This window comes from Coccidioides posadasii, chromosome 2 (genome assembly GCF_018416015.2).
Source record: "Coccidioides posadasii str. Silveira chromosome 2, complete sequence".
NCBI lineage: Eukaryota > Fungi > Ascomycota > Eurotiomycetes > Onygenales > Onygenaceae > Coccidioides > Coccidioides posadasii.
The window spans coordinates 6,845,002-6,856,806 of NC_089408.1; the positions used below are offsets into that span (position 1 = coordinate 6,845,002).

Consider the following 11,805-nt stretch of genomic DNA (forward strand, 5'->3'; position numbering starts at 1 on the left):
AGGTCGATCCCTCTGGGTCGGTGCATCGCCGTAGTGACAATATAGTCTGTACTCCATATGTTTACCGATGAATTCGCTCCCTGGCAGAACGAAGCGAAGCGTAGAGCCAAGATGCCTCTGAACTACTTTTCGGGACGGAATAACCTTCGACCGGCTATCAACCTGGATGGATGGACGCCGCCAGCTTCGAGCGGATCTTGAATTCCTGGAATGATGCTTGGGTTTGAGGGATGAAGAGACAATAGTGGAGATGGTAGCTTTTGCCATTAATCCTATGACTTTCGAAAATTGTCGCCTGGCGAAGCTGAGACTCGGATGAAAGGAGGGTCTTGGTGGAATTTTAATGCTAAAACTGGGCGAGATGCAAACGGCTGTGGTGAGCGCGTTCTACTTTCGAATGCCACCGTGTATTGGGAGGTCTAACTGAAATTCTGTCAATTAGCGCCGCCTGCATCGTTGTCCTCGAAGATGTCCGACCCCATGGCGTTCGATGCGTTCTCCAGACTCTATTCCCGCCACACGTTCCCTCGCAGTGAGTTCGGCCAGACGCAGCTTGCGGTCGGGACTCATTCCGGTTTCAAAGGGACATTGGAGCTCCAAACATTTGTTGAACCGGAAGTATAGTGCTGTATCGAAAGGTGTATTTAATGATGATGTCACCGCGGACATGCTTCGCGAATTCCACCCGGCGCATGATCAACGCTTGAAATGGGCAGAGGCTTCCAACGGAGTGGAAACCCCCATTGGATTCGCAAATGTCGACGATTATCCTGCCCTAAAGGGTATCGAAGCTGACCCAGTTCGCATTCGTGAACTACTGGAATCGGCTGTCAGCGCGGAGTTCCAAATGGAATTTCGGGCGCTTGGGCCTGTTGATGTTATGTGCTTGGTTACGTGTTCCATACCGCTTCTTCGCACAGTGATCAAAGTTTCTGGAAAAGGGGACTCAGAGGTGGGTGGCTGTTAACCCTTTTATCCCGGTTACTCGGGGCCGCCAGAGTTAATACACATGCTAGGCGAATGCAAAACATGTCGCATTTACATATTTAGTCTCAGAACTCCACAATCGTCGTCTTCTGAAAGCCATATTCGATCATAAGGCCAGCCTAGCTGACTTGAAAGGAATATACGATTATGCTGCCCGTTTCCTATGCGTTCCTATATTTCAATTTAGAATGGTGCGTGACTCTTTGCAAAGCGACGGCTACAACTTTGAAGTTACGATTTCGCTCGAGGAACAATCTTTAAGTGTCACCACCACCGCCAACTCGTTTGATGAAGCAGTAAAACGGGCAATCCATGATTTCAACAAGAAAAGGGCAATTTTCTCTGTGATAAACAGCACGAAGCAAACTTGCAGTGATTCGATTGCTGCGTGGGAAGTTGAGGGCTTTATTGACTTCTACGAATTCTCCAAAAGCTTACGGAACTGCGTTCGTGTCAAAGTGGATAAGCAACCCATTAGTCCTGAGAAATCTGCGTACATTGCCTCAATATATGTTCGAAATGAGCTTATCCCTGAGCCTGTTATTGCTTTTGAGGACAGACAGGTCCGTAAAATTGCAAATTTAGCCGCGGCGATTACACTTATCCGTCAAGATCCGAGTCTTTGGGATGTGTATTACCGAAAATACGCAAGAAGACGAAAGAAGCTTTCAATGAATCGGAATGTTGTCGAGGAAATGAAGTTTCTGTCGAAGAATCTGAATTATTCCCGGCGCAAGATGGTTGACAGGGTACAAAATATTGAACCAAGTAATCTGAAAGGAGAACTCCGCTTTGGTAACGTTCTTCATTCCGATCTCGAGCAGAGGTCACACCAACTTAGGGATCACCTTTCTTGGCTGGAGGAACAACAAAGCCCTCATCCCCGTACTCTGTCGCGGAGGCTACCTGTTTATCGCTACAAAACAGATATCATTCGGATGGTAGACCAAAATGACTATAGCTTTATCACGGGCGCCTTTGGAAGCGGAAAGTCTACTCAGGTTCCGCAGATCCTTTTTGATCACGCTATAATGCAGGGAACAGGAGCTTTGTGTAATATCTTTGTCTCTAAGGATAGACTATCCACCGTGAAAGGAAATGCTGGGCGAGTTGCCTTGGAGCGTTCTCAAACACTGGGCAGCACAGTCGGATACGGTGACTCATTTGGCCCTAAGCTCCCAACGCTAGCTGGCAGCATCTCATACTACACGCATGAAATGCTTTTGGATCTGCTAAGCGATGAATCGAATGGAATTTTTGAGACTGCTTCTCATGTGATCATAGACGATGTTGAGAAGCGAACTATCTCAACCGATCTTCTACTAGCGTACGTGAAGTCGAAAGTCTCGGAGAGAGCAAATCAAGGAAAGCCAGTTCCTAAATTGATCGTTATGGGCTTGGATTTTGACGTTGAGTTATTCGCGAGTTATTTTCGGGTCCAACCATCTAGGGAGGACTTTGCTTGTCCGTCTGTCCGTATTCAAACCAATGATCATCCGGCCGATAAGGTTTACTTGAATAGCATACTGGAGCAGTTGCGTTCGGTTCGTGGCTATCATTCTTTATTAGCTGAGCCTCAGACCGCTCGATATCTGTCCCTTGAGAATATTGAAGTTGCGCGGCCATTACCATATGAAGAGGGCCTTCGGATGAGTGAAGAGAACTCACCTATTAATGGAGAACAAGATATTATACCTGGCTCTTTGTGGGAAGAGGGTCTCCGGCTAAATGATGACAATTCGCATATCAGTGGAGAACAGGAGAGTATACCAGACTCTTGGTGGGAGGAGGTTCTTCAGACGAGCAAGGAAAACCTGTTTATCAATGAAGGACAAGAGATCATGCGTGACTCTTGGTGGGAAGATGGTCTCCAACTAAGTGAGGACAATTCTCCTGTCAATGGAGAGCAAGATATTGTACCTCACCTTCAGGAAGAGGTTCCCCCAACCCCTATTGGATTGGTGGCAGCTGCTATTGACCACATCGCCCAAACTACAGAAACGGGTGCAATTCTAGCCCTTCTTCCGGATCAAGATGATATTGAACGTGTGAATCAGTTGCTGGTCAGGATGATAGAGAACGATACGAGCAATAGGGGTAAATACCGAATATTCAAGCATTCTCCCGACAAAAGTGGTGGATCCTCCGCAGATGATCGGACCAGTCGAACGATCATTCTTTCAACTGGCACGGCTGGTTTTTCCCTTGCCGAAAGTGTCTGTTTTGTAGTGGATGCCGGTCTCATGACGGAAAAATTGCATCATCCGAGGAGTTCAACCACGTCACAGGTCCGCCGCTGGATCTATAAATCTTGGCTACAAGACCGAGTGATGCTTGCAAGCCACAAAGAAAATGGGAAATACTATGCCCTGTTCAGCAAGGAGAGAGAAGCATCGTTACAGCCGCATTCAACCCCTCATATCCGTCGCCTCGAGTTTGATCGGGCGTGTCTACATGCAAAAGTCCTCTTCCCTTCGAGTGGATCTATATCTGATATTCTATCGGGATTAATAGAGCCACCATCGCGAGAGCACATCTTTGAAATGACTCGTAAACTTCAGGCATTGAATCTCATTGACCAATGGGACAGGTTGACTCCATTAGGGCGAATTGTTTCATCGCTTCCACTATCGCCCACAGCGGGCAAACTAGTTGTTCTAGGTGTCATATTTCGCTGTCTTGAGCCCTTACTCATATCTGCTGCTGCTGTGGATTTGACCTCCGATAAGGCGTCTATTTTCGACCGCCGACGTGCCCACACTGAATCGGCCCAAGGTCCATTTTTTCAATTCATCAGGGATAGCGTCAGTGACCACATTGGCGTCATCAATGCATTCAAGTACACCAATGAGCAATGGAATAAGCATGGCGAATCCAAGGCTCAACTTGCCTGCAGATCCAAATTCATTAGATACCCCATGTTTTTGAAGATATGGGAGTCCGTCCTCCGGGTGGAAGAGATGCTTTTCGATGCGGGAATTATCCCCAACCCTTCTCGAAGCAACGTGATTGGCGGACACGCATTGAATATGAATTCCACTTCGCAGTCTCTCATAAAAAGCCTTCTACTGCGTGCGTTGCTTCCAAACATCGCAGAGAGGGAGCAAAGGGGTATATGGAACACAGCAACAACAAGTGAAATACAAGCCCTGCCAGGAACGGCTCTTCGGAATATAAGCCTGAGGGTCAACGGCGTCGCCATATTCTCATCGCTCCTAACGTCGGGCCGGTCTGGAAATGTATATCTTGACACTGCAACGTTGATTCCATCAATGATGGCCTGTTTGTTTGCGGAAAACCTGAAACAGAATGAGAATATGTTGTACTTATACCCATGGCTGCAGTATAGCTTGCCCGAAGATCATCCGTTCGACATCAGGCAGAGTTCTAGTCGAGTATTTTCGACGTGCAAATCATTCTTGGACGAAGTATATTTACTCCCAATGTTCTAAATCGTTCGCGAAAGTGGCTAACGGATTCTCATTTTAGTTTATCAACTTGGCTGTCAAGGACCTTGCGGCTTACAAGCTACGGAGAGCCGTCTGCTTCTATCGGGGTGGGTTGAAAGGTGAATCACGAGACGTGTCCCCGAAAAGGCGCAGACTCCTGTACCGGTTTCCTTATATGAATGATAGGGTGTCCAAGACTTTTGTCAGCGCCCTTCATAAGGTATTCGACGGAAGCATGGGCGCGGTGAGAGGAGACACACGGGTGGCGCCGCGTTGGCCATCGGGTGATATCTCGAAAGATCCTGCTACGAATTCGGAAACCGACTGCTGCATAGATTTTTGATAGAATTTCAAAACTAAAAGCTCATATAGACGGAGTTGGGGGTTCGCTTGGTTTGGCATAGCATGCATTTGGGTGAGGCCGGCGTCGGGATTTTTCTTTTCTTTTCTTTTTTTTTTTTTTCTTTTTTGTGTTTCCAATCGAACACGGTCGCCCACATATATTCAGACATGTGTATTATTTAAATATCTATTTATCTTGAGTGTAGACAACAATGCTCTGCCGTGATCGCGCTGGGATATATCAGCTAATATGAGCCTCCAGAAAAAGCTTGGACGAAGGAACATGTGACGTAACTAGTTACTTAACTAGCGGGTTAGATTTGACTCTCGGCCAAGCTTTGCTCTTCACAAGCTAAAAAAGCACACCTGCTCGCCCGCCGCAGAGGACGGACGGCCAACGTCCTTGAATTTCTTCATACACACGACGAAATACCCGAGCATTGTCGCCGCATCGATGACCATTGGTTACACTCATCTCATGAGAACATGAAAACGGCCCTCACCGCCGGCCGATTTTGCATCCGTCATCAATGTTTTCGAAGCCTGCCTAGAGCTACTCCGCGGTGTCGATATTTCCACCCCAACCCGTCTACTCGGTTCATATTTCCTCCTTCTCCGGTACACAGTCCCGTCTGGAAATGGCGATTCGTATGGAAGCGCAATTGGAACCGCTCTTCAGCGATAAGCGCTGCGCTGCTGGCTGCGCTGACTCCCGTTGCTCTTCTCGATATTGCGGAAAATGGAAATAGTGACGATGACACAACGGGTGAGCTAGAGATGCTTGCCGCGTCCAGTGAGGAGGCCCAGAAATCCGTACCGGAGGACGCGAATGCCATAATGAGGGGCCTGTGGCATGTGTATATATTCCTGGAGAGATATGTGTTTGAGGTGGCTGCGACTGGAATGCGGTTCTTACATCTGGTGGCTATATTCGTACCCGTGATTGTGACGGTTCCCATAATATGGTTTGGACGGAGGATAAGAGATCGGGATGATGAGAGGACCGGTACCCTATGGTGGTACGAGTTCCTAGTGTCGGCGATGGAGCGCGCAGGTCCTGCGTTTATCAAGGTGTGAATGCCCTCTACGTCACGATTAGGCAAGCCTGAAGGGATGGAGCGTATGCTAATATTCCTTCTCAATGGACTCCAGCTGGGGCAATGGGCAGCGTCGAGGTCTGACATATTCCCGCCAGAATTATGTGCACTGATGTCTTCTCTGCATTCCCACGCACCAGCGCATTCATTTCATGTTACCAAGCGGACCATTCGGAAAGCTTTCAATGGGCTTCCATTTGAAGATATATTCGAAGAGTTTGATATGGAACCTCTGGGTGTGGGTGCCATTGCACAGGTCTACAAGGCTAAGCTTCGGCCTGACCTCTCGGCCTTGAACGAGAGGAATATAGCCGATAAGCCTGTAAAATTACGCGAAAAGGTTCGCAAGAATGTCGACGTCTTGGTGAAAAGCACTCCGCAGCGGGTCCCTTCTTCCTATGTCGCAGTCAAGGTGCTTCATCCTCGAGTGGACAGGATCGTTCGACGCGATTTGCAAATAATGATGTTTTTTGCCCGTGTGATTAATGCCATTCCAACTATGGAATGGTTATCATTGCCTGATGAAGTTCAGAAATTTGGCGAGATGATGAAATTACAATTGGATCTCCGGATTGAGGCGAGCAATTTATCTCTATTTCGAGAGCATTTCAAGTCACGAACTACAGCCTGGTTCCCCTATCCGTATATAGAATATACCACGAGAGAGGTACTTGTCGAGGAGTTTGCACAAGGAATTCCTCTCACAACGTTCCTCAAAAATGGGGGTGGTGTCTATGACCGTGAAATTTCTCGTGAAGGCCTTGATGCATTCTTACACATGCTCCTTATCGACAACTTTGTCCATGCCGATCTTCATCCAGGCAACATCATGGTTCGCTTCTATAAGCCTGGGCAATTAGACTTGTCCATCAGAGGCCACCAACTGGCCCCAAGTACCAGACATGTTGCTCTCCCCGATGCACCAGAGAAGGTCCTTTCCAGGCTTGCAGCATGGGAGGGCAACCCTGAAGCCTGGACTCGCGAACTTGAGAAGATAGATGCTGAAGGCTACAGACCGCAGATCATATTTATCGACACGGGTCTGGTAACCCAGCTTAACAACGCGAACCGGCGCAATTTTCTAGATTTATTCCGGGCCATCGCCGAGTTCGACGGGTATAAAGCAGGTCATCTCATGGTTGAGCGTTCCAGACAGCCGGATGCGGTTCTCAACCCAGAAATCTTCGCCTTGAAGATGCAACATCTTGTTCTTGGGGTCAAGGGCCGGACATTTGCATTGGGCAATGTCAAAATCGGAGACGTTTTGAGTGAAGTTTTGTATCTAGTTCGAGCACACCACGTACGACTTGAAGGGGACTTTGTGAATGTTGTCATTTCCATTTTGCTGCTGGAGGGAATCGGAAGAAGCTTGGATCCGGACCTTGATTTATTCAAGAGGTATGTCACATCTTCGCGGCCCTTACCCGTGTTTCTTCTTGGCTGACATTCGGTCTCTTGAATAGTGCCCTCCCCATCCTCCGCCAACTTGGCTCCGGTACAACCCTTCTTAAGTCTGTTCGTGAAGGTGACACTTCAATGCTCCGTGTCTGGATGGGTCTCGAGGCTCGTAGCTTCCTGCAGGCTAGCATTAGCAGTGTTGAGTGGTGCGTTAAGTACGACCAATTATCCCCAAACATATGATTCCGAACAGTCATAACTGCCTTGTGACAACACACCCCTATTTAGGTTTTGCGATGCACATATTAATTCCCATACACTTTTTAAGTGAGCCTTTTCTTTCTTTCTTTTCTTTTCTTTTCTTTTCTTCTTTTTCTTTTCCTTTTTTTGTTTAAACAATACGACTTTAGGATGTTGGCATATTGGTTTGGCATTGATGTTTTTTACTTATGGGGCTATTTGCTCTGCTGCATGTATGGACATACACCGTCGTCGTCGTCTTTTTTTTTCTTTTCTTTTCTTTCTTTCTTTCTTTCTTCTTTCTTTCTTTCTTTTTTTTTTTTTTTTTTTTTTTTTAGCAGATTTATTTTCTTCGTGATAGCTATAGAGGAGACCGGTAGTCGGGAACGGTTACTGGTGCACATACGCGATATATCTCTACTTTAGATACCGAGGTGGATGGCAGTTCCACTAATATGTCCAGAGCGCAGGAGACCTCTCCTCGCGACTGTCCTGCACTCTCCAAGTCCAGACAAGATCATCACCTCCCGGCGGGAAGCCTCTGTCCTACTCTGGGGGTGCGCAACGAGGGACTAAGCCTCGATCACCAGGAAATGTAGGGCAACCTTGATAACCGAGTATGAGAAAGAGAAAAAAAATTGGTCGTCGCGGGAAGCGTTTTTGGTTTTAAACATCGATATACTACCGCGTTTGACAGCAGCTTGATGACCCTTCAGAGCTCTTGGTCGAACCACGTTCGAATCAAGTTTGCTGTCTTACGATCCCTGCATGAGAGTCATTATTCAGAGTCCCCAACCAGCAACACGATTCAGCTGATGGTCCTCGCCATTGATACAAATTGAGGTCCTTGCGGTGTGGGTACGCGACTTTTCTTCCGGCCTGAATCAAGATTGGCCACGCAATTGGCCGTCTCAAATCCTTTCAACTATCTCTTGGTGTGCAGTTGTCGGATGCATTCGTCAGACAGCCACAGGTAACCCCAGTGAATGGTTACCCAGTTGCCTGTAAAAAACCATCCGCATGTCGCCAACTGAACTGACCGTCCTTATGCATGAACGCCATATCACTTGGCACCTCCACGCCTGTGCATCAACACAAGCCAAAACCTTAGGCTTCAGCTTTTTCTAGAGACAATCAAGCCTAATTCATAGCAATGATGGCCGCCAATATTCAAATGAACTGCAAAGATCATTCTATCCAATCAGCTTCGGACAGTACTAAGCCATTTTCACACCCGTGCAGATATTCGCCAGGATGTTTTTCCCTGTCATCACAGATATCACTATGTGCGCAGATGAATGGCTATGAGGAGCTGATCCTGCGATTGTGCTGGTTTATGCTGAAACTTTTTAGTCGCACAGAAGGCTTGCTGCCGGACCTGACAGTTGTGTCCCCAGACAGAGATCTTCCCACCTTGGCGGGCTGGAAGGTACGAAACACCTTACAAGTGGCTTGATACGTTGCGCTACGTTATTCCCGAGGGATTCAAGTCAATGTATCAGATTCTTACCGAGACAGGTTTTGTTGAACCGGGACGAAATGGATATAAAAACGGAAGTTCCATCAGGAGCAAACTCGAACCTTGAGATCCCAATTTACAAACATCCGTGAACCCTTCCTGTGATTTTCACGTCCGAACCCTTGTTTACCTGCTCTTAGTTGAAATCAGGTTAGATATGGAAAGAAGACCCTTCTCGAAAACCCGTTCTTGTCCGACATCTCTGCCTAAGGAACCTCTCCTGATCAGTGAGGATTTCTTTGCAGGCCGTGAAACACTTCATACAGCAACACCTTCATCTCCTCATATTTTGATCATCGGTGGAGGAGTGACAGGCTTGACGACGGCATGGCTGCTTTTAGATCGCGGTTATCGTGTCACGATCGTGTCCAAAGAATGGGCAACGTTCGGTTCTGAACAACGACTCACTTCCCAGATTGCAGGTGCGCTCTGGGAATTGCCTCCAGCCGGTTGCGGCCCCCAGGCAGTTCAGGAGAAACTTGAAATGGTGCAAAAATGGGCACTGGAAAGCCTGAAAATCTACTGCAAAATGACAGAGAGCGAAGAGCTCGCTGCAGCGTTCGGTATAAAAGTGACCATGTGCACTTCCTTCCACACAAACCGTATCGTGGACGATGTGGTGAAGTCCAAGAAGATGGAACTTGTTTTGGGCAGCAAGCTGGAAGGATTCCATTGGGGAATGGAATTGCTGGACAAATATGGAGTGAACGTGAATTCCCATGGTGGCTTAAAGGACGCCTACGAGCATATGGCACCGATTATCGACACAGATGTGGCGATGTCCTTTTTGATGAGGCTAGTCAAAAGCAAAGGAGCGCAATTGCACACTGACACAATCCATGGCGATCTACTCGACCAGGAACGACATCTCTTACGAACCTATCACGCCGACGCGATTGTGAACGCAACAGGGGTTATGGGATCAGAGACGGCTTCCGACAACACAGTTTACCACCTCCGTGGTGCAGTACTGCGGGTCATCAATGACGGAACGGACTTCCCGCGGGTCAATAATGCTATGCTTGTGTCTACGGAGAGCAGGGCGGATGGGAATTTCAAAGACATGGCTTTTATTGTACCTAGAAACGACAACATCCTTATCCTCGGGTCCATTACACAGCCCAACCAATGGCGGGTTGACTTAACACCTGAATCCCGCGATATACAGGACATGCGTAAACGGTGCGAGGACTTGCTTCCCGTTTTGAAAAATGCACGACTGGATCCAAAATACCCGTTGGCGCAAGGAACTCGTCCATATCGAATGAAAAATGTTCGCGTGGAGCACGAAACGAGGAAAACAGGTAGTGGAAGGCCAAGCAAGGTTGTTCACGCATATGGACATGGTGGCGCGGGGTGGTCTCTCGCATTTGGCTCTGCAAGGCAAGTTGGACGGCTCGTAGACGGGGTTTTGAGAAATAAGCATACGGCGGAAAATGAAATTATGGCGAGATTGTGATTGGTTCTTAGAAGGCTGTAACTATGGAGTAGAAGTTAGTCGAATCGGAGAGCACCGGAAAAAGGTCTTTGTCGAATGATCATGGCTCCAACTCTCTGTAATGATTTGATACCGGGCTTTCGTCCACAAAAGCCGGCCCCTCAACGAAATGCATGCAGCCCCTGGCATACGAAGGCTAATCTTGCCTTACTGCCAACTATTACGCCCGGAAACAAGAAGAAGCATAGAGGGCGGCCTCGCGATGACGCACTCCGCGGCGACACGGGCTTAGACTAGAAATACAAGTCCGATGCCATCTACGGAGTAGTCACTGTGACTTTTCTGGATATTGATTTATTGAGACATAGTTACCAGCTTCCATCGGTTTCACAGTCTTCAATTTGCTCCAGAGGTTCCTCGGCTGGTTTTGAACTTCGGGATGGAGTATAATTGGAACCCGATCTCATCCAAGAGAATCAAGATGAAAGTCAATTTGCTGTTCAGGTTCAGAACAAGGGCCTCGCGTCCCAACTATGCTCAAAAGGCTCTTCAAATGCTACGGTGAACTGGCCGATACCCTGGGATTTGCTGTTGTTGCTATTTCGAGTGGCGGCATACCAAATGTATGCCGACCTACAAGTCGCCAACGCTTCCGTTCTTACTTTGCAAGACCCGGGCCGTTTCTCGGACGAGGTGGATTATTCTGTGCCATGTGCTGCAGTATATAGCCAACCGTGCCATCGTCGTCCCGTGCATGATGAATATCCCATTCTAACCCAACGGGAGGACTACCGTACGGAACGAGGCGGTGTTTTGCGGGTAAATATGTGTGATACTCAGAAAACATACAATTTTAATCCATGAGTCATTATAGCCCTAATAGCTGCCACCTCATATTGACATTCTCTAATGCGTCTTCCAGTTATCAATACATGCAGTGAGCATATGCGTCGCCTTTTTCGCTTCCGCAACTGTATGATCAATGAGCCCTCTATCGGAAGGGAAAAGTTGAGTTGAATGCGGAAAACAATGAAGCCACCAAGGGCGTTGTTTCGATGTTGCATAGGGGCTACGGTAGAACCGTTGGTTGCTGTGGAATGATGGCTTAGAACTTCTGACACCATCGCTTTGACTGCATTTTCATCATCCCTAGTAAACCGAACTCATTCTTCGAGGATGGGGATCGAGACCCTAAGCTGCCGTGGATCCCGCTTACTTTATCGGTGGGACAAACTGGAGTATAAGGGACAGAACTAACCGATCCTCTTTGACCGTGCGACCTTGCCTGACTAGACTTCATTCAAACTTGCTGTTAATATTTCCCCTCTAAATCCA

The 11,805-nt window shown here is 47.7% G+C and overlaps 3 protein-coding genes across 3 annotated transcripts; all 3 read left to right on the forward strand.

Annotated features, from left to right (window-relative positions):
- Positions 1-219: 219 nt before the first annotated feature.
- On the forward strand, positions 220-4,779 carry D8B26_004655 (uncharacterized protein; the record flags this gene model as incomplete). The annotated part of the gene is made up of 4 exons (XM_003070424.2): positions 220-376; positions 443-952; positions 1,017-4,415; positions 4,477-4,779. The coding sequence occupies exons 1-4, from the start codon at positions 344-346 to the stop codon at positions 4,777-4,779; spliced, it is 4,245 nt and encodes a 1,414-aa protein (XP_003070470.2). The 5' UTR covers positions 220-343.
- Positions 4,780-5,264: 485 nt separating this feature from the next.
- On the forward strand, positions 5,265-7,516 carry D8B26_004656 (uncharacterized protein; the record flags this gene model as incomplete). The annotated part of the gene is made up of 3 exons (XM_003070425.2): positions 5,265-5,849; positions 5,931-7,273; positions 7,339-7,516. 3 exons carry the CDS (start codon positions 5,265-5,267, stop codon positions 7,514-7,516), a joined length of 2,106 nt encoding a protein of 701 aa, XP_003070471.2.
- A 1,673-nt stretch (positions 7,517-9,189) lies between these two features.
- D8B26_004657 (uncharacterized protein) lies at positions 9,190-10,558 on the forward strand (the record flags this gene model as incomplete). Its single annotated transcript, XM_003070426.2, has 1 exon — positions 9,190-10,558. One exon carries the CDS (start codon positions 9,190-9,192, stop codon positions 10,489-10,491), a length of 1,302 nt encoding a protein of 433 aa, XP_003070472.1. The 3' UTR covers positions 10,492-10,558.
- Between the last annotated feature and the right edge of the window lie 1,247 nt (positions 10,559-11,805).